The sequence below is a fragment of the Phyllobates terribilis genome, unplaced genomic scaffold, assembly GCF_046119375.1.
Source record: "Phyllobates terribilis strain yellow unplaced genomic scaffold, ASM4611937v1 Scaffold_3__8_contigs__length_932513732, whole genome shotgun sequence".
NCBI lineage: Eukaryota > Metazoa > Chordata > Amphibia > Anura > Dendrobatidae > Phyllobates > Phyllobates terribilis.
The window spans coordinates 644,552,099-644,578,192 of NW_027362763.1; the positions used below are offsets into that span (position 1 = coordinate 644,552,099).

At 49.3% G+C, this 26,094-nt stretch overlaps 1 protein-coding gene across 6 annotated transcripts in view; it reads left to right on the plus strand.

The window, feature by feature from the left end:
* LOC141257251 (uncharacterized) overlaps positions 1–13,840 on the plus strand; it is a 120,797-nt gene extending 106,957 nt beyond the window's left edge. For all 6 annotated transcript variants that reach the window (XM_073671590.1, XM_073671594.1, XM_073671597.1 and 3 more), the window contains 2 exons: positions 12,967–13,086; positions 13,364–13,840. In XM_073671590.1, coding sequence (XP_073527691.1) covers positions 12,967–13,086; positions 13,364–13,386 — 143 coding nt within the window. In that variant the 3' untranslated portion in view covers positions 13,387–13,840. The remainder of the gene's footprint in view (positions 1–12,966; positions 13,087–13,363) is intronic.
* The last annotated feature ends 12,254 nt before the right edge of the window (positions 13,841–26,094 follow it).

Sequence of the window (26,094 nt, forward strand, 5' to 3'; positions counted from 1 at the left end):
TCAATTGTTTTTTTCTGTTATTTTATTCACAAGAATAAAGGAGTTAAAAACACCTAAAACAACATCAAGCCGCAGCTCCTACCTGACCCTTGGGTCTGCCCGCTGGCTTGCATCTCGGACAGGTAAAACCCAAGCTTGTCTTTAACTCCTTTATTCTCATGCATAGAATATAAAACCCCATTTGAAAGCTAATTGTCCAGACGAGATGTGCGGTCGGTACTGCTATTCTTTAACCCCTTGCCATGATATTACATACATGTACGTGATTGCTTGTACAGAGGAAACATTAACGAGCCCCCATCTATGTATAAAAACGGAGCGCCGGCTGCAGCCATTAATCATTTAAATTCCGCTGTCAAGCTCTTTAAAAAAAGTCCGACCTGTCAAAATATAAAATGAATCAACCCAATTGGTAAACGCCATAAGGAGAAAAATATCAAATCTCCACAATTGCTCATACATGCAGGACTACCACCAGGAATTTCAGAGCCCCACACTATCAAAATTTTTGGGCCCCTTAGAGACTCCGCCCAGGCTCCACCCTAGCTCCTCCTCCATCCCTTAAACCTTCCACAGTCCCACCCCTCACTCTTGGAAAAACTCCACTTCTGCACCACGTCCTCACCGATCACACATTAACAGCTTCCATTGAAAACCATATCACATACATAGCCAGTAGATTTTGTTTTGGCCAAAAAATTTTTGAAGCCGCCACCAGGACAAGGAGACTCTTTTGGCCGGGCCTTACTCTACTCTAACCTATTAAACATTTCTTAAAATATCCAGTACTCTTTTTAGGTATATTTTTATTTATTTTTCTTTAAGGGAATGTGTCACGTACATTTTTCAAAATGATCAATAATATCATATATAAGGGATAGATAACGTCACACCATGGCCGGACCACATATTACCACAACATAGTGACCGAATAATACCACATACAAGGAATACCACCACATATTACCACCACATACAAGGGAAAAATATCGCCACACCATGACCAGACCACATATTACCACCACATATTGACCGAATAATACCACATACAAGGGACAAATACCGTCACACCATGGCCGGACCACATATTACCACCACATAGTGACCAAATAATACTGCATACAAGGAATACCACCACATATTACCACCACATACAACGGACAAATATCGCCACACCATGACCAGACCACATATTACCACCACATATTGACCGAATAATACCACATACAGTACAGACCAAAAGTTTGGACACACCTTCTCATTTGAAGATTTTTCTGTATTTTCATGACTTTGAAAATTGTACATTCACACTGAAGGCATCAAAACTATGAATTACCACATGTGGAATTATATACTTAACAAAAAAGTGTGAAACAACTGATATTCTAGGTTCTTCACAGTAGCCACCTTTTGCTTTGATGACTGCTTTGCACACTCTTGGCATTCTCTTGATGAGCTTCAAGAAGTAGTCACCGGAAATGGTTTTCCAACAATCTTGAAGGAGTTCCCAGAGATGCTTAGCACTTGTTGGCCCTTTTGCTTTCACTCTGCGGTCCAGCTCACCCCAAACCATCTCGATTGGGTTCAGGTCTGGTGACTGTGGAGGCCAGGTCATCTGGCGTAGCCCCCCATCACTCTCCTTCTTGGTCAAATAGCCCTTACACAGCCTGGAGGTGTTTGGGGTCATTGTCCTGTTGAAAAATAAATGATGGTCCAACTAAACGCAAACCGGATGGAATAGCATGCCGCTGCAAGATGCTGTGGTAGCCATGCTGGTTCAGTATGCCTTCAATTTTGAATAAATCCCCAACAGTGTCACCAGCAAAGCCCCCCCACCATCACACCTCCTCCTCCATGCTTCACGGTGGGAACCAGGCATGTAGAGTCCATCCGTTCACCTTTTCTGCGTCGCACAAAGACACTGTGGTTGGAACCAAAGATCTCAAATTTGGACTCATCAGACCAAAGCACAGATTTCCACTGGTCTAATGTCCATTCCTTGTGTTCTTTAGCCCAAACAAGTCTCTTCTGCTTGTTGCCTGTCCTTAGCAGTGTTTTCCTAGCAGCTATTTTACCATGAAGGCCTGCTGCACAAAGTCTCCTCTTAACAGTTGTTGTAGAGATGTGTCTGCTGCTAGAACTCTGTGTGGCATTGACCTGGTCTCTAATCTGAACTGCTGTTAACCTGCGATTTCTGAGGCTGGAGACTCGGATAAACTTATCCTCAGAAGCAGAGGTGATTCTTGGTCTTCCTTTCCTGGGGCGGTCCTCATGTGAGCCAGTTTCTTTGTAGCGCTTGATGGTTTTTGCAACTGCACTTGGGGACACTTTTAAAGTTTGCCCAATTTTTCGGACTGACTGACCTTCATTTCTTAAAGTAATGATGGCCGCTCGTTTTTCTTTACTTAGCTGCTTTTTTCTTGCCATAATACAAATTCTAACAGTCTATTCAGTAGGACTATCAGCTGTGTATCCACCAGACTTCTGCACAACACAACTGATGGTCCCAACCCCATTTATAAGGTAAGAAATCCCACTTATTAAACCTGACAGGGCACACCTGTGAAGTGAAAACCATTTCCGGTGACTACCTCTTGAAGCTCATCAAGAGAATGCCAAGAGTGTGCAAAGCAGTCATCAAAGCAAAAGGTGGCTACTTTGAAGAACCTAGAATATAAGACATATTTTCAGTTGTTTCACACTTTTTTGTTAAGTATATAATTCCACATGTGGTAATTCATAGTTTTGATGCCTTCAGTGTGAATGTACAATTTTCATAGTCATGAAAATACAGAAAAATCTTTAAATGAGAAGGTGTGTCCAAACTTTTGGTCTGTACTGTACAAGGAACAAATAACTCCACACCGTGACCAGACCACTTATTGCCACCATATAGTCACCGAATGCTACAATACTGATCATTAATAAAAACACAGTACTAATATTACCCTGAGTGCCATTATAAAGAGGAGCTATGTACATAGTATACAGTGTATAGTGTCAGTGTACAGGTAATCCAGTGATCATCAGTGAGTTTATACACAGAAGCTGTGTATATAGTGTACAGGTAATACAGGGATCACCGGTGACATTATACACAGGAGCTCTGTATATAGTGTACAGGTAATACAGTGATCATCAGTGACATTATACACAGGAGCTCTGTATATAGTGTATAGTGTACAGGTAATACAGTGATCACCAGTGACATTATACACAGGAGCTCTGTATATAGTGTCAGTGTACAGGTAATACAGTGATCACCAGTGACATTATACACAGGAGCTCTGTATATAGTGTACAGGTAATACAGTGATCACCAGTGACATTATACACAGGAGCTCTGTATATAGTGTATAGTGTACAGGTAATACAGTGATCACCAGTGACATTATACACAGGAGCTCTGTATATAATGTCAGTGTACAGGTAATACAGTGATCACCAGTGACATTATACACAGGAGCTCTGTATATAGTGTACAGGTAATAGTGATCACCAGGGACATTAGACACAGGAGCTCTGTATATAGTGTCAGTGTACAGGTAATACAGTGATCACCAGTGACATTATACACAGGAGCTCTGTATATAGGGTACAGGTAATAGTGATCACCAGGGACATTATACACAGGAGCTCTGTATATAGTATCAGTGTACACGTAATACAGTGATCACCAGTGACATTATACACAGGAGCTCTGTATATAGTGTCAGTGTATAGGTAATACAGTGATCACCAGTGACATTATACACCGGAGCTCTGTATATAGTGTACAGGTAATACAGTGATCACCAGTGACATTATACACAGGAGCTCTGTATATAGTGTCAGTGTACAGGTAATACAGGGATCACCAGTGACATTATACACAGGAGCTCTGTATATAGTGTATAGTGTACAGGTAATACAGTGATCACCAGTGACATTATACACAGGAGCTCTGTATATAGTGTACAGGTAATAGTGATCACCAGTGACATTATACACAGGAGCTCTGTATATAATGTCAGTGTACAGGTAATACAGTGATCACCAGTGACATTATACACAGGAGCTCTGTATATAGTGTCAGTGTACAGGTAATACAGGGATCACCAGTGACATTATACACAGGAGCTCTGTATATAGTGTACAGGTAATAGTGATCACCAGGGACATTATACACAGGAGCTCTGTATATAGTATCAGTGTACAGGTAATACAGTGATCACCAGTGACATTATACACAGGAGCTCTGTATATAATGTCAGTGTACAGGTAATACAGTGATCACCAGTGACATTATACACAGGAGCTCTGTATATAGTGTACAGGTAATAGTGATCACCAGTGACATTATACACAGGAGCTCTGTATATAATGTCAGTGTACAGGTAATACAGTGATCACCAGTGACATTATACACAGGAGCTCTGTATATAGTGTCAGTGTACAGGTAATACAGGGATCACCAGTGACATTATACACAGGAGCTCTGTATATAGTGTATAGTGTACAGGTAATACAGTGATCACCAGTGACATTATACACAGGAGCTCTGTATATAGTGTACAGGTAATAGTGATCACCAGTGACATTATACACAGGAGCTCTGTATATAATGTCAGTGTACAGGTAATACAGTGATCACCAGTGACATTATACACAGGAGCTCTGTATATAGTGTACAGGTAATAGTGATCACCAGGGACATTATACACAGGAGCTCTGTATATAGTATCAGTGTACAGGTAATACAGTGATCACCAGTGACATTATACACAGGAGCTCTGTATATAGTGTCAGTGTATAGGTAATACAGTGATCACCAGTGACATTATACACCGGAGCTCTGTATATAGTGTACAGGTAATACAGTGATCACCAGTGACATTATACACAGGAGCTCTGTATATAGTGTCAGTGTACAGGTAATACAGGGATCACCAGTGACATTATACACAGGAGCTCTGTATATAGTGTATAGTGTACAGGTAATACAGTGATCACCAGTGACATTATACACAGGAGCTCTGTATATAGTGTACAGGTAATAGTGATCACCAGTGACATTATACACAGGAGCTCTGTATATAATGTCAGTGTACAGGTAATACAGTGATCACCAGTGACATTATACACAGGAGCTCTGTATATAGTGTCAGTGTACAGGTAATACAGGGATCACCAGTGACATTATACACAGGAGCTCTGTATATAGTGTATAGTGTACAGGTAATACAGTGATCACCAGTGACATTATACACAGGAGCTCTGTATATAGTGTACAGGTAATAGTGATCACCAGGGACATTATACACAGGAGCTCTGTATATAGTATCAGTGTACAGGTAATACAGTGATCACCAGTGACATTATACACAGGAGCTCTGTATATAGTGTCAGTGTATAGGTAATACAGTGATCACCAGTGACATTATACACAGGAGCTCTGTATATAGTGTCAGTGTACAGGTAATACAGGGATCACCAGTGACATTATACACAGGAGCTCTGTATATAGTGTATAGTGTACAGGTAATACAGTGATCACCAGTGACATTATACACAGGAGCTCTGTATATAGTGTACAGGTAATACAGGGATCACCAGTGACATTATACACAGGAGCTCTGTATATAGTGTACAGGTAATACAGTGATCACCAGTGACATTATACACAGGAGCTCTGTATATAGTGTATAGTGTACAGGTAATACAGTGATCACCAGTGACATTATACACAGGAGCTCTGTATATAGTGTACAGGTAATAGTGATCACCAGGGACATTATACACAGGCGCTCTGTATATAGTGTCAGTGTACAGGTAATACAGTGATCACCAGTGACATTATACACAGGAGCTCTGTATATAGTGTCAGTGTACAGGTAATACAGGGATCACCAGTGACATTATACACAGGAGCTCTGTATATAGTGTATAGTGTACAGGTAATACAGTGATCACCAGTGACATTATACACAGGAGCTCTGTATATAGTGTACAGGTAATAGTGATCACCAGTGACATTATACACAGGAGCTCTGTATATAATGTCAGTGTACAGGTAATACAGTGATCACCAGTGACATTATACACAGGAGCTCTGTATATAGTGTCAGTGTACAGGTAATACAGGGATCACCAGTGACATTATACACAGGAGCTCTGTATATAGTGTATAGTGTACAGGTAATACAGTGATCACCAGTGACATTATACACAGGAGCTCTGTATATAGTGTACAGGTAATAGTGATCACCAGTGACATTATACACAGGAGCTCTGTATATAATGTCAGTGTACAGGTAATACAGTGATCACCAGTGACATTATACACAGGAGCTCTGTATATAGTGTACAGGTAATAGTGATCACCAGGGACATTATACACAGGAGCTCTGTATATAGTATCAGTGTACAGGTAATACAGTGATCACCAGTGACATTATACACAGGAGCTCTGTATATAGTGTCAGTGTATAGGTAATACAGTGATCACCAGTGACATTATACACCGGAGCTCTGTATATAGTGTACAGGTAATACAGTGATCACCAGTGACATTATACACAGGAGCTCTGTATATAGTGTCAGTGTACAGGTAATACAGGGATCACCAGTGACATTATACACAGGAGCTCTGTATATAGTGTATAGTGTACAGGTAATACAGTGATCACCAGTGACATTATACACAGGAGCTCTGTATATAGTGTACAGGTAATAGTGATCACCAGTGACATTATACACAGGAGCTCTGTATATAATGTCAGTGTACAGGTAATACAGTGATCACCAGTGACATTATACACAGGAGCTCTGTATATAGTGTCAGTGTACAGGTAATACAGGGATCACCAGTAACATTATACACAGGAGCTCTGTATATAGTGTATAGTGTACAGGTAATACAGTGATCACCAGTGACATTATACACAGGAGCTCTGTATATAGTGTACAGGTAATAGTGATCACCAGTGACATTATACACAGGAGCTCTGTATATAATGTCAGTGTACAGGTAATACAGTGATCACCAGTGACATTATACACAGGAGCTCTGTATATAGTGTCAGTGTACAGGTAATACAGGGATCACCAGTGACATTATACACAGGAGCTCTGTATATAGTGTATAGTGTACAGGTAATACAGTGATCACCAGTGACATTATACACAGGAGCTCTGTATATAGTGTACAGGTAATAGTGATCACCAGGGACATTATACACAGGAGCTCTGTATATAGTATCAGTGTACAGGTAATACAGTGATCACCAGTGACATTATACACAGGAGCTCTGTATATAGTGTCAGTGTATAGGTAATACAGTGATCACCAGTGACATTATACACAGGAGCTCTGTATATAGTGTCAGTGTACAGGTAATACAGGGATCACCAGTGACATTATACACAGGAGCTCTGTATATAGTGTATAGTGTACAGGTAATACAGTGATCACCAGTGACATTATACACAGGAGCTCTGTATATAGTGTACAGGTAATACAGGGATCACCAGTGACATTATACACAGGAGCTCTGTATATAGTGTACAGGTAATACAGTGATCACCAGTGACATTATACACAGGAGCTCTGTATATAGTGTATAGTGTACAGGTAATACAGTGATCACCAGTGACATTATACACAGGAGCTCTGTATATAGTGTACAGGTAATAGTGATCACCAGGGACATTATACACAGGCGCTCTGTATATAGTGTCAGTGTACAGGTAATACAGGGATCACCAGTGACATTATACACAGTAGCTCTGTATATAGTGTACAGATAATAGTGATCACCAGTGACATTATACACAGGAGCTCTGTATATAGTATCAGTGTACAGGTAATACAGTGATCACCAGTGACATTATGCACAGGAGCTCTGTATATAGTGTCAGTGTATAGGTAATACAGTGATCACCAGTGACATTATACACAGGAGCTCTGTATATAGTGTCAGTGTACAGGTAATACAGGGATCACCAGTGACATTATACACAGGAGCTCTGTATATAGTGTATAGTGTACAGGTAATACAGTGATCACCAGTGACATTATACACAGGAGCTCTGTATATAGTGTACAGGTAATACAGTGATCACCAGTGACATTATACACAGGAGCTCTGTATATAGTGTATAGTGTACAGGTAATACAGTGATCACCAGTGACATTATACACAGGAGCTCTGTATATAGTGTACAGGTAATACAGGGATCACCAGTGACATTATATACAGGAGCTCTGTATATAGTGTCAGTGTACAGGTAATACAGTGATCACCAGTGACATTATACACAGGAGCTCTGTATATAGTGTCAGTGTACAGGTAATACAGTGATCACCAGTGACATTATACACAGGAGCTCTGTATATAGTGTATAGTGTACAGGTAATACAGTGATCACCAGTGACATTATACACAGGAGCTCTGTATATAGTGTACAGGTAATACAGTGATCACCAGTGACATTATACACAGGAGCTCTGTATATAGTGTACAGGTAATACAGTGATCACCAGTGACATTATACACAGGAGCTCTGTATATAGTGTACAGGTAATACAGTGATCACCAGTGACATTATACACAGGAGCTCTGTATATAGTGTCAGTGTACAGGTAATACAGTGATCACCAGTGACATTATACACAGGAGCTCTGTATATAGTGTATAGTATACAGGTAATACAGTGATCACCAGTGATATTATACACAGGAGCTCTGTACATAGTATATAGTGTACAGGTAGCACACTGACTCATCGATGACTTCTCTAGTTGAAGTCCTTCATCTTCGCTTTTCTTCTTCATCCAGTGCAGACCGCCATCACGTCTTCCAGCCAGGACTCATCTCTGCAGAAAATAACACACAGTTATCTAGAGTATATTCCCCAATTTCTACATTACACAGCTGAATACAGACGTGCATCCACCATTAATATATAATTAGTCATTATGCAGCCCACCATTCCAAATATAAATTGCAATACATTACTGCGCCCCCACTGACTATAAATAGCCACTTTTCTCACCTTATAAATATATAAATTAATTAGAACCTGTACTCTTAATTACCAGTCACACTCCGTCATCCTCAACGTCCCTACTCTCCTGATTCATAATAATTATATGCCCCCCTCCACCCCAATTCATTTTGTCATGTCCTCTCTTTCTCCCATCCCCGTTTCATCATCATTTACTCTCCCCCACTTTCAATTCATTATCATTTTCTCTCTCCCTCCACCCGCAAGTCATCATTTGCTCTCCCCACCCCCCACTCCCAATTCTCCATTTGCTTTCCCCACCCCCACTCCCAATTTATCATTTGCTCTCCCCACAGCCCACAACCAGTTCGTCATTTGCTCTCCCCACCGCCCACACCCAATTCGTCATTTGCTCTCCCAACCCCCAATTCATCATTTGCCCCCTCATTCCCAAATAATTTGCTCTCCCTAACCTCACTCCCAAATCATTTGCTCTCCCCACCCCCCACTCCCAATTCATAATTTGTTCTCCCCACCCCCAGTTGATCATGTGTTCTCCCCACCCCCCACTCCCAATTCATCATTGGCTCTCTCCACCCCCACTCCCAGTTGATCATATAATCTCGCCACCTCCAACTCCCAATTCATCATATGCTCTCCCCATCCCTCCACTCCCAGTTGATCATATGCTTTCACCACTCCCAATTCATTATATGTTCTTCCCACCCCCCACTCCTAATTCATCATGTGCTCTCCCCACCCCCCACTCCAAATTCATCATATGCTCTCCCCACCCCCCACTACCAATTCATCATGTGCTGTCCCCACCCCCCACTCCAAATTCATCATATGCTCTCACCACACCACACTCCCAATTCATCATGTGCTCTCCCCACCCCCCACTCCTAATTCATCATGTGCTCTCCCCACCCCCCACTCCCAATTCATCATTTGCTCTCCCCACCCCCCACTCCCAATTCATCATTTGCTCTCCCCACCCCCCACTCCCAATTCATCATATGCTCTCCCAACCCCCCACTCACAGTTCACCATGTGCTCTCCCCACTCCCAATTCATCATTAGCTCTCTCTTAAGACCATTTAATTAATTCTATTAAAAAAAATGATCCCCCGCAGCTCCATTTCTGGACTGGCATCATCCTGGTTGTGATGCCAGCGAGTACACGATGACGTCATCGCGTACGTGCCGTCTACAGCACGTCACAAAAGAGGCGGAGGGACTCCCCTGGAGCTGCACGGTCCTTCAGTTTTGACGGCCATGAGAGATCTAAGGGTCCCTGCGCTGAGGAGATGTAAACCGTGCTCCGGCACAAGCTCCCCCGGGGCCCGGTGAGCAGAAGCACAAGAGGGGGGGCTCTTTACTTCTGCTCACCGGCCCCCGTGCAGCAGTAAGGGCAGTAATGCCCTGATGGCGGCCCTGCATACATGTTGACCTTCAAAAAACAATCAGGCGTCCATGTAGATAAGAAAATAAAAAAGTGGTGACTTTGGGATGAAGAAGAGGGAAAAATGAAAATTAGCTGCGAAGGGACTGGGTAATGGGACTAAAAGTCCTGACACTGACACACATTTTGGTTTTCACATTTTGCGGTTTATGTGTTTTTGCACTGTTAGTCGGCTGTTTCTATAGTTACTGACGGACAATTAGAAAGATTCCGCACTTTGTTACATTTTATTGACAAATCCATGAAGTTTCGTTGTCGTCTCAATATTCCAAGCGTTGCCTCTTAGGCTATGTGTTCATGTTCAGGATTTGATTGCAGAAATGTCTGCAAGGTTTCTGCATCTCTTGGCAGCAAAAACGCTGCGGCAAAAATGCGCATTTTTGGTGCGTTTTTGAACAGCAATGAATGCTTTTCGGAGCTAAATAAAGATATTTGATAAAAGAAACGTGGGACATTGCTTTAACCCTAGGATTACCGTTGGATCTGGGGTGAGTTTATTGGTTAATTTAAATAATTAAAGAATGTGTCTGTTGTATTTCAAATAAAGTGTTTTTCTTTCAGTGTGTGTGTGTTTATTTAACTCTTTATTTACAGGTTTATTAATGAGAGTGTCTGGTTGACACCTCTCCTTCAGTAAATAAAGGGCTTGGTGTCAGCGACACCTAGTCCCAAAAACCGTAATCCCATTAGCCCTATTTCCCATTCATGTCATTTCTGGGGCAGCTGAGCGCTGCTATTTTTAGCCTACGAAGAGGCCATTAGGCCATCATGTTCCCTGGCTATTAATAACAGCTCACAGCTGTTTGGTTAGCCACTACGTCCCCATGATCAGCAACTAGCAGCGTATTTTCACTGCGTCCAAAACGCTGTGTTCTAATACCGCACTTGTTTTGTCAGTACATGCGGATCCACCGCATGTAATGACATTTCAATCGGTCAAAATCTCCGCACTCCTGCCCCTTATCCTCCGCACTCCTGCCCCTTATCCTCCGCACTCCTGCCCCTTATCCTCCGCACTCCTGCCCCTTATCCTCCGCACTCCTGCCCCTTATCCTCCACACTCCTGCCCCTTATCCTCCACACTCCTGCCCCTTATCCTCCACTCTCCTGCCCCTTATCCTCCACACTCCTGGCCCTTATCCTCTACACTCCTGCCCCTTATCCTCCACACTCCTGCCGCTTATCCTCCACACTCCTGCCCCTTATCCTCCACACTCCTGCCCCTTATCCTCCACACTCCTGCCCCTTATCCTAAACACTCCTGCCCTTCCCCCGGCAACTGGATATCTGCTTCTGGGCAGATCCTGACTGATAGCCGCCCGTTCTCGTCTTAATAAAGATATCACAACTTCTGGGGGGGGGGGGTTCTGGGTTTTTGATGATTGGCCGCAGGTTCTCAATGGACTGAGATCTGGGGAGTTTCTGGCCTTGGACCCAACATGGCAATGTTTTGCTCTCTGAGCCACTTAGTTCTCACTTTTCCTTGTGACCTGTTCTCCATCATGGGGAAAAAAGCATCATAACCACATTGTCCTGAATGATGGGAGAGATTGTTCTTGAAGGAGGATGAGATCTCGTTCTTTATTCATGGCCGTGGTATTAGGTATAATTGTGAGCCCCCTCCATGGATGAGAAGCCCCCACACATTGTGAGTGATCCCCTCCATGGATGAGAAGCCCCCACACATTGTGAGTGATCCCCTCCATGGATGAGAAGCCCCTGCACATTGTGAATGACCCCCTCCATGGTTGAGAAGCCCCCGCACATTGTGAGTGATCCCCTCCATGGTTGAGAAGCCCCCGCACATTGTGAGTGATCCCCTCCATGGATGAGAAGCCCCCGCACATTGTGAGTGACCCCCTCCATGGATGAGAAGCCCCCCGCACATTGTGAGTGACCCCCTCCATGGATGAGAAGCCCCCGCACATTGTGAGTGATCCCCTATTATAGTTTAATAGTGAAATACCCCGGGTGGTTCTGATCATTGTGCCCTTTATCATAGGAAGAGAATCCTAACACTAAGGAGAAAATGATGCAGCCGGTGCTCTGTCGCAGGAGCCGGCGCTCTGTCGCAGGAGCCGGCGCTCTGTCGCTGGAGCCGGCGCTCTGTCGCTGGAGCCGGCGCTCTGTCGCAGGAGCCGTCGCTCTGTCGCTGGAGCCGGCGCTCTGTCGCAGGAGCCGCTGCTCTGTCGCAGGAGCCGGCGCTCTGTCGCTGGAGCCGGCGCTCTGTCGCAGGAGCCGCTGCTCTGTCGCAGGAGCCGGCGCTCTGTCGCTGGAGCCGGCGCTCTGTCGCTGGAGCCGGCGCTCGGTCGCAGGAGCCGGCGCTCTGTCGCAGGAGCCGGCGCTCTGTCGCTGGAGCCGGCGCTCTGTCGCAGGAGCCGGCGCTCTGTCGCTGGAGCCGGCGCTCGGTCGCTGGAGCCGGCGCTCGGTCGCAGGAGCCGGCGCTCGGTCGCAGGAGCCGGCGTCACTGGGATATAACAATGAGAGAAATGTAATAATTCTGTCTGTTAATAGAAGTCCCCAAACTGAACTGTCGTCATCATGTGCCAGGAAGATCCACCATGTCTGATAATGATGGTGCTGACCCCGAGAACAACTCCACCACCAGGAGGAGGTCACAGTCCTTCAGCTCAGGTGAGAAATAGAAACTATCCAGCACTGGAGATCCGCGGTGACCTCACTGAAGGTCAGCGGTAACCTCAGTGGAGATCCGCGGTGACCTCACTGGAGATCCGCGGTGACCTCACTGGAGATCCGCGGTGACCTCACTGGAGATCCGCGGTGACCTCACTGGAGATCCGCGGTGACCTCACGGGAGATCTGCGGTGACCTCACTGGATCTCTGAGTTCCCGGCCTCTCATTACTTTTGTGCTTCCTTGGCTTCCGCTCACATGTCTTTCTTCATTACAGCGCGGTATCATGTGACGTCATGATGTCATGCACTCAAGAACCCTCAAGCTACTTGGTGACGCTTTTCCTTGGGGACCCTCTGCTCCCGCGTGGCCGCTCGCACTCTTTTGCCGCCCCACAGGTGGACTTGTGTCCTTCCGGAGCAACAGACCTGAAGTTACGGAATAAATCTGTTTTCAGAAAGTTTTTCTCTAAGAAAGAATAATCCATGGCCGGTAATCCCGGGAGTTGTGGCCATAACTGGTGCTGAACTCTGAGCAGACCATGTGCCTGGAGGATTCTGGGCCACGAAAGAAGGCTGGTGGTCTCCGTATTGTGGGGTCTCCATATTGCTGGGTCACCCTGGCAGAAATTATTACAGGCCTGAGCTGCAGCATCCTAATGTAATATATGTACACAGTTACTGCACCAGCAGAATAGTGAGTGCAGCTCTGGAGTATAATACAGGATGTAACTCATGATCAGTAATGTAATGTATGTACACAGTGACTGCACCAGCAGAATAGTGAGTGCAGCTCTGGGGTATAATACAGGAGGTAACTCAGGATCAGTAATGTAATGTATGTACACAGTGACTGCACCAGCAGAATAGTGAGTGCAGCTCTGGAGTATAATACAGGAGGTAACTCAGGATCAGTAATGTAATGTATGTACACAGTGACTGCACCAGCAGAATAGTGAGTGCAGCTCTGGAGTATAATACAGGAGGTAACTCAGGATCAGTAATGTAATGTATGTACACAGTGACTGCACCAGCAGAATAGTGAGTGCAGCTCTGGGGTATAATACAGGATGTAACTCAGGATCAGTAATGTATGTACACAGTGACTGCACCAGCAGAATAGTGAGTGCAGCTCTGGGGTATAATACAGGATGTAACTCAGGATCAGTAATGTAATGTATGTACACAGTGACTGCACCAGCAGAATAGTGAGTGCAGCTCTGGAGTATAATACAGGATGTAACTCCGGATCAGTAATGTAATGTATGTACACAGTGACTGCACCAGCAGAATAGTGAGTGCAGCTCTGGGGTATAATACAGGACAAGTGATGCAATTGATTGTAGTAGTGAGTTGTGGCATCTGGCTGAGATCTGCTTCCCTTAGATACATCATCACCCTCCATACATTATACTCCTGCTTAGGTGAAATGTATTAGAATGAAGTGGTGCCTTGTCCTTTACATTATATCAAGCATCTGTAAGTTCTGTACCTGTGAACATCAGAGACTGCCCCCCCACCCCCTGCATCGAGTGACCCTCATCATCCATCAAGTGACCTTTGTCTTTTGTGTTGCGTTTTGTATAAGTTTTGTAATGTTAATAAAGTTATTGAGGTGCCGGTCGCCCCCTGTGGTCACTGCAGTTCGTCCCGATTATCAGATTATCCTGGTGCTGACCGAGCCTGAACAGAAGAAATGCCCAAATCCCCCCACTCCCACAGGACTCCAATCAATATGGTGATTTCTCCAAAACTGGGGCTGTGCAGCGATGAAGACCAAGGAGACGGAGTGGAATCTCCCTCTAAGAGAGGAGGGTCTACAGAAACATGGCTGCTGTCAGACAACCAGCGCCCTCTATCTGCAGCCTCTGTGCTGCAAGACCTCAGCCAAATCCATCAGAGCCAGCCTGCAGTACCACACATGGCCACAGACAGATGAGGCGCTGCTTCAACTAAAACAAAATATAATAGAGAGCAAATCTTCATTTGTATTCAGGAGAAAAGACCCTCGCCCCTTCCCCCTGCAGATAGGACCCTCACCCCTCTGCAGGTAATACCCTCGCCCCCTCCGCAGACAGAACCCTCGCCCCCCCCTGCCGCATATAGGAACCCCCTCCTACCCTCCATTTAGGACCCTCATTCCCCCCCACAGATACGACCCTCGCCTCCCTTCACCCCACAGATACGACCCTCGCCTCCCTTCACCCCGCAGATAGGACCCTCGTCCCCCCCTCCCACAGATAGGGCCCCCTCCCCCAGCAGATAGGACCTGTCAGGTATTCCACAGTGACGACACCGGGGAGATCACGCAATATCTTGCCGTTGCCATCACTATGTCACGGATTTTGTCCGGAATCGGGAGCACACGATTCAGACTACTCACTCCTTAGGTATCGGTAAACGACCAGTGAGCGTATGGCGTCACACCTCCGGATTCCAACGCATGGAATATGTGTATATGCCCTCCGTACTGTCACTGTCAGCTTCACGATAGCCCAATTAATATTATTTGTTGCCACCACCATCCAGATATGAAATATAATACAGGCCTGGCCGGACGCCTGCGTTCTGGTAGCGTATATGGCTTCAGGGGTTGGAACGATTACAGAATAAAAGAAACAGGACTATTAAATTTTATATTTAATCCAAAAGGAAGGAAGTGTTTAGGAACAATACATACAAGGATGTTACAAAGGAGACATTAAAATAAATAAGCCGTTACATAAAATAATGTGGATTAAGGAAGAAACTTACACTATAAAGATCGCTGCGATTATTCAATATAGGTGGAGGGGAGATGCTCTGCTTAAACTGTTATTGAACAGGGTCCTGCGCTATGATAGACATATACTCCCAGACAAAGAACACAGCTTCAGCCTCAGCAAACTATCTTATTCTGAAGGGAGAGACCCCCCCTGTGATGACATCACAGGGGCTGGACTCCACCCTCCATGTTTGTATAAAAAAACTGTCTTTTGGGATAACTTATCGCGTGTTGACCCTAGAAGCCCAAAAGTGATACCAAATTTTATGATTTTACCTTCATTTAGAGACCACACATCGCATAGTTGCAGTCTGCTATTTTGTTCTTTTGCGCCACAGCCCCCCAGAGGGGCCTACGGCTACAAAAAACTGAGCATCTTGTTTCTTGGCTGTCCCTGCCACTAAAAATATGGGTCCCGTTTTCATCAGAATTATGGAACTTCAGTTATTCCATATTTCATATCAGCTCCGATCGGGCTGGTGGCTGGGAATTGTGAGTGCCTTTGAACTTAACGAGCTTCATCAACCTCTCTGTGTCTAATCACCCCCTGTGTTTTCCTGGGGAAGTCTGCTAGCACCTATCTGGCCAGCATTTGTGTACAAGGCTTTACTCATGACTGGGTTAATTGGGGCTTTGTGCTGAGATTTTTATTGAGACAGTTCTTGTACTGACAAGTGGTGACGGGGGCAGAAATGGTTAATATTTTCCTGACATTAATATTTCCCTGACATCTCCCCCTCTTTGAGGTGGCATAAGGGGTGATTTACAGATTGCCCCTTTAAGCCCACCTCCTGGCCCACCCTTCCTGCTGATCCGACAAACCGTGGACCCAACTCGCCCACCACTCTGACCGACTGGGGATCCAGATTTCCGATCACCCTGACAGGTTTGGGATACCTTTTCCCCGCACCTCTGACAGGCTATGGGTACCTTCCTCCCATACTCCTGACAGATGGGGACACACCTTCCTCTTACCTTGCCTGGTTGCGGGGCCTACCCTTCCACCCCTTATGGCTGCCTGGCTAGCTATGGGGCAGCTACGACCGGCCATGTCACAGTCTGTCGTGACACTGGTCGTTGGCACGGGACAACTTTCCCTATGATCCCCTTGTTTCTCCCTATCCTTCCTCATCACCTCTGGGGCCGTGCTAGTCATGGGGCAGCTACCATTGACGATGCCACTATCTGGCGTGACACTGGTCACCTGCACGGGACGACCTGCTTCCTGGTGTCCGGGCCTGCTCCCCTTGCCCCTAGCACTTATACTGGCTCTCTTTAGGGGATCCTCAGCAGCATTACCTCGCGGGGTGAAGTGGCTGAGTCCCCCTTTACCACAACACACACTTTTATTAGACATCACATTGACATTTTTGACAGCGGCAATATATGACATATCAGATCTGGGAGGGTTGTCAGGAATGTATCGGGCAACCAACCGTTCCAGATCAGTTCCCAATAGCACATTAGTGGGGAGATTCTCCGACACCCCCACTTCCCTTAACCCCTTCCCCACACCCCAGTCCAGGAAAACTCGGGCCATCGGTATGGGACGGCGAACACCCCCAAACCCGGTGACAGTCAGGGTCTTCCCAGGAATGAGTTCCTCTGGTAACACGAACTCAGGGCTGATGAGGATCTGTTCTGCGCCAGTGTCCTTAAGGCTGACCGTAACGGTGTTGCCCACAGTAACTGGTTGTAAATTATCACGGACCTGGCCAACTGCCCAACCGACAAGAAGAATGGCTGCAGTAGGTCCTGGGGTTCATCTTCTGCCTCTCCAGGCAGACAAGGCTGATGTGACCCGTTTGGTCACAAGTATAACACTTACGGGAGTCAGATGCAGGCCAGGTGCTGGAAGATGGGGCAGAACCCGCTGAGGGCCGGCTGGCTGGAACACTGGGGGTGGTTGTCGGCTTACCCCCTTTCCAGCTGGCGGCGGCTGACTTCCGCACCTCTGGAGTGCGGTTGGCCTCATAGGTATCGGCGACCTGTGCTGCTTTAGTGGCCTCCTTTGCCTCCCGGTCCAGCACAAACTGTCTCACCTCCACAGGGTAAAGATGAAGAAACTGATCCTTCACCATCATATCCTTCAGGTCCTCGAAGGTGGTGACTGACAGTCCTCGGACCCACTGCTCAAAGTTGGTTCTGAGCCCATCCACCACATCGCTGTAGCTGTCATGGGGTCCACGTTGGAGGGCTCTGAACTTTTTCTGCTAAACCTCCGGAGTCTGCTGGTACTTTTTTATCAGGGCCTGCTTGAAGGCCTCATAGTCTCCATCTTGTTCTCGAGGGAGAGAAGAAAACACCTCAAGAGCTTTTCCTCGAAGCCCGGGAGTTAAGTACCTAGCCCACTGGTCCGTGGGCAGCTGGTACTGTCTGCAGGCCTTTTCAAAGCCTCGCAGAAATGTGTCCAAGTCCCCATCCTTTTCCATCACAGGGAAACGCTCAGGACAGGGTTTAAAGCAGTTGGCTTTGTTGGACTCACGGGTCTGCGTAGAGGGCGACTCCTTCTGAATCCGGGCTAGCTCCAGCTGGTACTGTCGCTGCTCTTGGTCAGCTTGGGGCTGGCGCTCTTCTCGGTCCGCTTTGGCCTGTTGCTCTGCTTACTCCTGGAATTTCAGGATCCGCTGCAGTCGTCTATCACGATCGTCTGCAGCGAGCTGTTCCAAGGCCATCTGCAGGTGGGGGTCCACACTACCCTGGCTGCGGGTCTGGCTGGCAATCACAGGTGGGACCCTTGCAGCAGCTCCATCCGGGCCTTGGCTGGCCGCCCCATCATCAGGGCTCTGCAGAACATTGCAACAGTTCAGCAATCATCTGGGCTTTGTTTTTGGCCGTGGGGTCAATCTTTCTCAGCTCACAGAGGGCAGTGAGAGTGGCCTTCGACTGCTGGTGATACCAGGGCTCTCCACGTGTAGCCATCATTGCCAAACAAAAGATAGGACAGAAAAACAATAGAAGGGAGGGGATGCAACTGCTACACATACAGTAATGTCCCAGATAAAAAATATTAAAACACTGAGCCTGATTTCTTAAAGCTCTGCACAGAATTCTCGCAAGAACCGAGCAAGTTTTCAGTGACAGGAATGATTGCTCAATCCAGCCACTGATGTTCTGTAATATCCCTCCGCTGCCACAAATTTTTCAGGTATTCCACAGAGACGACACTGGGGAGATTACGCAATATCCCACCGCTGCCGTCACTCTGTCAGGATTTCGTCCGGAATTGCGAGCACACGATCCAGACTACTCACTACTTAGGCAACGGCAAGCGACCAGTTAGCATATGGCGTCACACCTCGAGATTCCAAGGCATGGAATGTGTTTACGCCCCCGTACTGTCACTGTCAGCTTTACGATAGCCTGATTATTAATATTATTCTCTGCCACAACCGCTCAGATTTGAAATATACTGTATTTTTCGGATTATAAGACGCACTTTTTTCCTCCAAAATTTTGGAGGAAAGTGGGGGGTGCGTCCTATAGTCCGAACATATGTTCGGCTGTGGGTGGTGGGGGGGCTGGGGCAGCCGAGGATGAGCGGAGCACAGGAGGCAGCAGCTGCCTGCTGCAGCATACACTGTGTCCACTACTAAAGAAAATGAATATTCACTTCTCCCCACACCCATGGGCGTGGGGAGCAGTGAATATTCATTTTCCTTAATAGTCAGTACACTGTACCTGCAGCGTGGCTCCTGGTAAGTATGGCACCCTTCATTCCTGTATGTATGGCCCCCCCTCATCCCTCTTCCTGGTATGTATGGCACCCTTCATCCCTGTATGTATGGCCCCCCTCATCCCCGTCATGCTGCATAGAAAAGAAATAAACAATTATAGTCACCTCCTCTCTCCTCCAGCCCTGTGTCCCGCTCTGTGTCGGAATAGTCACTGCTCCCCACGCCGGGACTGCGTGCCTGGGGAGCAGTGACCATTCATTCTCCCTAATAGCGCGCACACTGTACCGGTAGCGCGGCTCCAGCTGCACTCGGCTGTCAGTGTGCCCGCTATTAAAGGCCATGAATATTCACCTCTCCCACGGGTGTGGTGAATATTCATGTACTTTAATAGTGGGCACACTGACAGCTGCGCTGCGGGTACAGTGTGAGTGCTATTAGGGAGAATGAATGGTCACTGCTCCCCATGCACGCAGTCCCGGCGCGGGGAGCAGTGACTATTCCGGCACAGCATCTCACTGTGTGAGGGTGCATGGAAGTTACGCCATGCGGCTCACATGGTGAGAACCCTGAGGAGGCAGAGCGGGACACAGTGATGGAGGAGAGAGGAGGTGAGTATATTTGTTTATTTTTTTCTGTGCAGCGTGACGGGGAACAAGGGGTGCCAAGCATACCAGGATGAGAGGGGCCATACATACAGGGATGAAGGGTACCATACATACCAGGAAGAGGGATGAGGGGGACCATACATACCAGGAAGAGGGATGAGGGGGGCCATGCATACCAGGATGGTGGATTGGGGTGCCATGCATATCAGGATGGGGATGAGGGGCCATATATACCAGGATTGAGGATATTAGTACAGAATTAGGGGACATTACCCCTATAACAATGTCAGCAGCAGACTCCCTCCACCTTAACAGGGCATCAGGACTACATTTTTTGCTTATTTTTTTCTATTTTCCTCCTCTAAAACCTAGGTGCATCTTATAGTCTGAAAAATACGGTAATATAGGCCTGGCCGGACGCCTGCGTTTTGGTAGCATATATGGCTTCGGGGAAGGGAACGATTACAGGACAAAAGAAACAACTATTAAATTTTATATTTAATCCAAAAGGGAAGCAGTGTTTAGGAAAATTATATACAAGGATGGTACAAAGGAGACATTAAAATATATAGGCAGTTACATTAAATAATAAGAATTAGGAAGAAACTTACACTATAAAGATCGCTGCGATGATTCAATATAGGTGGAGGGGAGACGCTCTGCTTAAACTGTTATTGGACAGGGTCCTGCGCTATGATAGACATAGACTCCCGGGCAAAGAACACGGCTCCAGCCTCAGCAAACTATCTTATGCTGAAGGGAGAGACCCCCCTGTGATGACATCGCAGGGGATGGACTCCACCCTCCATGTTTGTATTAAAAAAAACTTTTTTGGGATAACTTACGTGTTGACCCCAGAAGCCCAAAAGTGATACCAAATTTTCTATTATGATTTTACCTTATAATAATAATAATAATAATAATTTTTATTTTTATAGCGCCAACATATTCCACAGCACTTTAGAATTTTAGGGGGGCTTGGACAGACAAAAAGAGATTACCAAATAAGCATAACTCAGATATTAATAGGAGTGAGGGTCCGGCTGCTCGCAAGCTTACAGTCTATGAGGAAATAGGGGGGGAACATAAAAGGTAAAATGTACAAATATTGTGTAATACAGCCATAATATGCTAAATAGGGTAAGTACATAGCGCTACATGAACTGGTCGCCAGCCAGTATGTGTACAGTACAGACAGAGGCTAATCACTGCGTGGATGGGATGAACAGGATTTTGAAGAAAATTTTGATATGGGTCAAAGTGGGACAGTTAGACAAGTGTGTTGAATAAATAGAATTGTCCTGGGTAGTGCATTCCAAAGAATTGGCGCAGCACGTGAGAAATCTTGGAGAAGGGAGTGGGAGATCCGGATTAAGAAGGATTTTAGTTTAGGCACGGGAAGGGTGGTAGACTGAGACGATGGAGGAGATGTACGGCGGTGCTGAAGCATGGAGCGCTTTGTGGGAAAGTGATGAGTTTTTATTGAACTCTGTATTGGAAGGGCAACCAGTGCAATGACAAGCACAGGGAAGAGGCATCGGTGTAGCGGTTGGCGAGGAATATGATCCTGGCCGCTGCCTTCAGGATGATTGGAGAGAGGAACTTTCATTTAGAGACCACACATCGCATAGTTACAATTTGCTATTTTGTTACTTTTGCGCCCCAGCCCCCCAGAGGGGCCTACGGCTACGAAAAACTGGGCATCTTGTTTCTTGGCTGTCCCTGCCACTAAAAATATGGGTCCCGTTATCATCAGAATTACGAAACTTCAGTTATTCCATATTTCATATCGGCTCCGATGGGGCTGGTGGCTGGGAATTGTTTGTGAGTGCCTTTGAACTTAACGAGCTTCATCCACCTCTCTGTGTCTAATCACCCCCTGTGTTTTCCCGGGGAAGTCTGCTCGCACCTATCTGGCCAGCATTTGTGTACAAGGCTTTACTCATGACTGGGTTACTTGGGGCTTTGTACTGACAAGTGGTGGGGGGCTTCAGGGGGGAGAAATGGTTAATATTTTCCTGATATTAATATCTCCCTGACAGGACCCTTGCCACACCCCATAGGACCCCCGCACCCCCTCCCACCCGGCATATAGGACCCTCGCGCCCCCACAGATAGGACCCTCGCACCCCCTCCCACCCTGCAGATAGGACTCTCGCACCCCCTCCCACCCTGCATATAGGACCCTCGCACCCCCTCCCACCCTGCATATAGGACCCTCGCACCATCTCCCACCCTGCATATAGGACCCTCGCACCCCCTCCCACCCTGCAGATAGGACTCTCGCACCCCCTCCCACCCTGCATATAGGACCCTCGCACCCCCTCCCACCCTGCATATAGGACCCTCGCACCCCCTCCCACCCTGCATATAGGACCCTCGCACCCCCTCCCACCCTGCATATAGGACCCTCGCACCCCCTCCCACCCTGCATATAGGACCCTAGCACCCCCTCCCACCCTGCAGATAGGACCCTCGCACCCCCTCCCACCCTGCAGATAGGACCCTCGCACCCCCTCCCTCACACCCTGCAGATAGGACCCTCGCACCCCCTCCCTCACACCCTGCAGATAGGACCCTCGCACCCCCTCCCTCACACCCTGCAGATAGGACCCTCGCACCCCCTCCCTCACACCCTGCAGATGGGACCCTCGCACCCCCTCCCACCCTGCAGATAGGACCCTCGCACCCCCTCCCTCACACCCTGCAGATAGGACCCTCGCACCCCCTCCCACCCTGCAGATAGGACCCTCGCACCCCCTCCCACCCTGCAGATAGGACCCTCGCACCCCCTCCCTCGCACCCTGCAGATAGGACCCTCGCACCCCCTCCCACCCTGCAGATAGGACCCTCGCACCCCCTCCCACCCTGCAGATAGGACCCTCGCACCTTCTTCCACCCTGCAGATAGGACCCTCGCACCCCCTCCCACCCTGCATATAGGACCCTCGCACCCCCTCCCACCCTGCATATAGGACCCTCGCACCCCCTCCCACCCTGCAGATAGGACCCTCACACCCCCTCCCACCCTGCAGATAGGACCCTCGCACCCCCTCCCTCACACCCTGCAGATAGGACCCTCGCACCCCCTCCCTCACACCCTGCAGATAGGACCCTCGCACCCCCTCCCACCCTGCAGATAGGACCCTCGCACCCCCTCCCACCCTGCAGATAGGACCCTCGCACCCCCTCCCACCCTGCAGATAGGACCCTCGCACCCCCTCCCTCCCACCCTGCAGATAGGACCCTCGCACCCCCTCCCTCCCACCCTGCAGATAGGACCCTCGCACCCCCTCCCACCCTGCAGATAGGACCCTCGCACCCCCTCCCACCCTGCAGATAGGACCCTCGCACCCCCTCCCACCCTGCAGATAGGACCCTCGCACCCCCTCCCACCCTGCAGATAGGACCCTCGCACCCCGTCCCACCCTGCAGATAGGACCCTCGCACCCCCTCCCACCCTGCAGATAGGACCCTCGCACCCCCTCCCACCCTGCAGATAGGACCCTCGCACCCCCTCCCACCCTGCATATAGGACCCTCGCACCCCCTCCCACCCTGCATATAGGACCCTCGCACCCCCTCCCTCCCACCCTGCATATAGGACCCTCGCACCCCCTCCCTCACACCCTGCAGATAGGACCCTCGCACCCCCTCCCTCACACCCTGCAGATAGGACCCTCGCACCCCCTCCCTCACACCCTGCAGATAGGACCCTCGCACCCCCTCCCTCACACCCTGCAGATAGGACCCTCGCACCCCCTCCCTCACACCCTGCAGATAGGACCCTCGCACCCCCTCCCTCACACCCTGCAGATAGGACCCTCGCACCCCCTCCCACCCTGCAGATAGGACCCTCGCACCCCCTCCCACCCTGCAGATAGGACCCTCGCACCCCCTCCCACCCTGCAGATAGGACCCTCGCACCCCCTCCCACCCTGCAGATAGGACCCTCGCACCCCCTCCCACCCTGCAGATAGGACCCTCGCACCCCCTCCCACCCTGCAGATAGGACCCTCGCACCCCCTCCCACCCTGCAGATAGGACCCTCGCACCCCCTCCCTCCCACCCTGCAGATAGGACCCTCGCACCCCCTCCCACCCTGCAGATAGGACCCTCGCACCCCCTCCCACCCTGCAGATAGGACCCTCGCACCCCCTCCCACCCTGCAGATAGGACCCTCGCACCCCCTCCCACCCTGCAGATAGGACCCTCGCACCCCCTCCCACCCTGCAGATAGGACCCTCGCACCCCCTCCCACCCTGCAGATAGGACCCTCGCACCCCGTCCCACCCTGCAGATAGGACCCTCGCACCCCCTCCCACCCTGCAGATAGGACCCTCGCACCCCCTCCCACCCTGCATATAGGACTCTAGCACCCCCTCCCACCCTGCATATAGGACCCTCGCACCCCCTCCCACCCTGCAGATAGGACCCTCGCACCCCCTCCCTCCCACCCTGCAGATAGGACCCTCGCACCCCCTCCCACCCTGCAGATAGGACCCTCGCACCCCCTCCCACCCTGCAGATAGGACCCTCGCACCCCCTCCCACCCTGCAGATAGGACCCTCGCACCCCCTCCCACCCTGCAGATAGGACCCTCGCACCCCGTCCCACCCTGCAGATAGGACCCTCGCACCCCCTCCCACCCTGCAGATAGGACCCTCGCACCCCCTCCCACCCTGCAGATAGGACCCTCGCACCCCCTCCCACCCTGCAGATAGGACCCTCGCACCCCCTCCCACCCTGCAGATAGGACCCTCGCACCCCCTCCCACCCTGCAGATAGGACCCTCGCACCCCCTCCCACCCTGCAGATAGGACCCTCGCACCCCCTCCCACCCTGCATATAGGACTCTAGCACCCCCTCCCACCCTGCATATAGGACCCTCGCACCCCCTCCCACCCTGCATATAGGACCCTCGCACCCCCTCCCTCCCACCCTGCAGATAGGACCCTCGCACCCCCTCCCACCCTGCAGATAGGACCCTCGCACCCCCTCCCACCCCCTCCCACCCTGCAGATAGGACCCTCGCACCCCCTCCCACCCTGCAGATAGGACCCTCGCACCCCCTCCCACCCTGCAGATAGGACCCTCGCACCCCCTCCCACCCTGCAGATAGGACCCTCGCACCCCCTCCCACCCTGCAGATAGGACCCTCGCACCCCCTCCCACCCTGCAGATAGGACCCTCGCACCCCCTCCCACCCTGCAGATAGGACCCTCGCACCCCCTCCCACCCTGCAGATAGGACCCTCGCACCCCCTCCCACCCTGCATATAGGACCCTCGCACCCCCTCCCACCCTGCATATAGGACCCTCGCACCCCCTCCCACCCTGCATATAGGACCCTCGCACCCCCTCCCACCCTGCAGATAGGACCCTCGCACCCCCTCCCACCCTGCATATAGGACCCTCGCACCCCCTCCCACCCTGCATATAGGACCCTCGCACCCCCTCCCACCCTGCATATAGGACCCTCGCACCCCCTCCCACCCTGCATATAGGACCCTCGCACCCCCTCCCACCCTGCATATAGGACCCTCGCACCCCCTCCCACCCTGCATATAGGACCCTCGCACCCCCTCCCACCCTGCATATAGGACCCTCGCACCCCGTCCCACCCTGCATATAGGACCCTCGCACCCCCTCCCACCCTGCAGATAGGACCCTCGCACCCCCTCCCACCCTGCAGATAGGACCCTCGCACCCCCTCCCACCCTGCAGATAGGACCCTCGCACCCTGTCCCACCCTGCATATAGGACCCTCGCACCCCCTCCCACCCTGCAGATAGGACCGGGCAGACTGTATTGCAGTGAGCGTCCATCCCAGGCAGAGGAGAAGCCGGGGCCACATAGCGACCACAACTACCATCCTCCGCCCCTCAGGGCAGCACACCGGCCACACAGCGCCCCCAGAGGCCGCGGCCGGTATTCCGCTCACGTGACCTCATTAACCCTCTGAG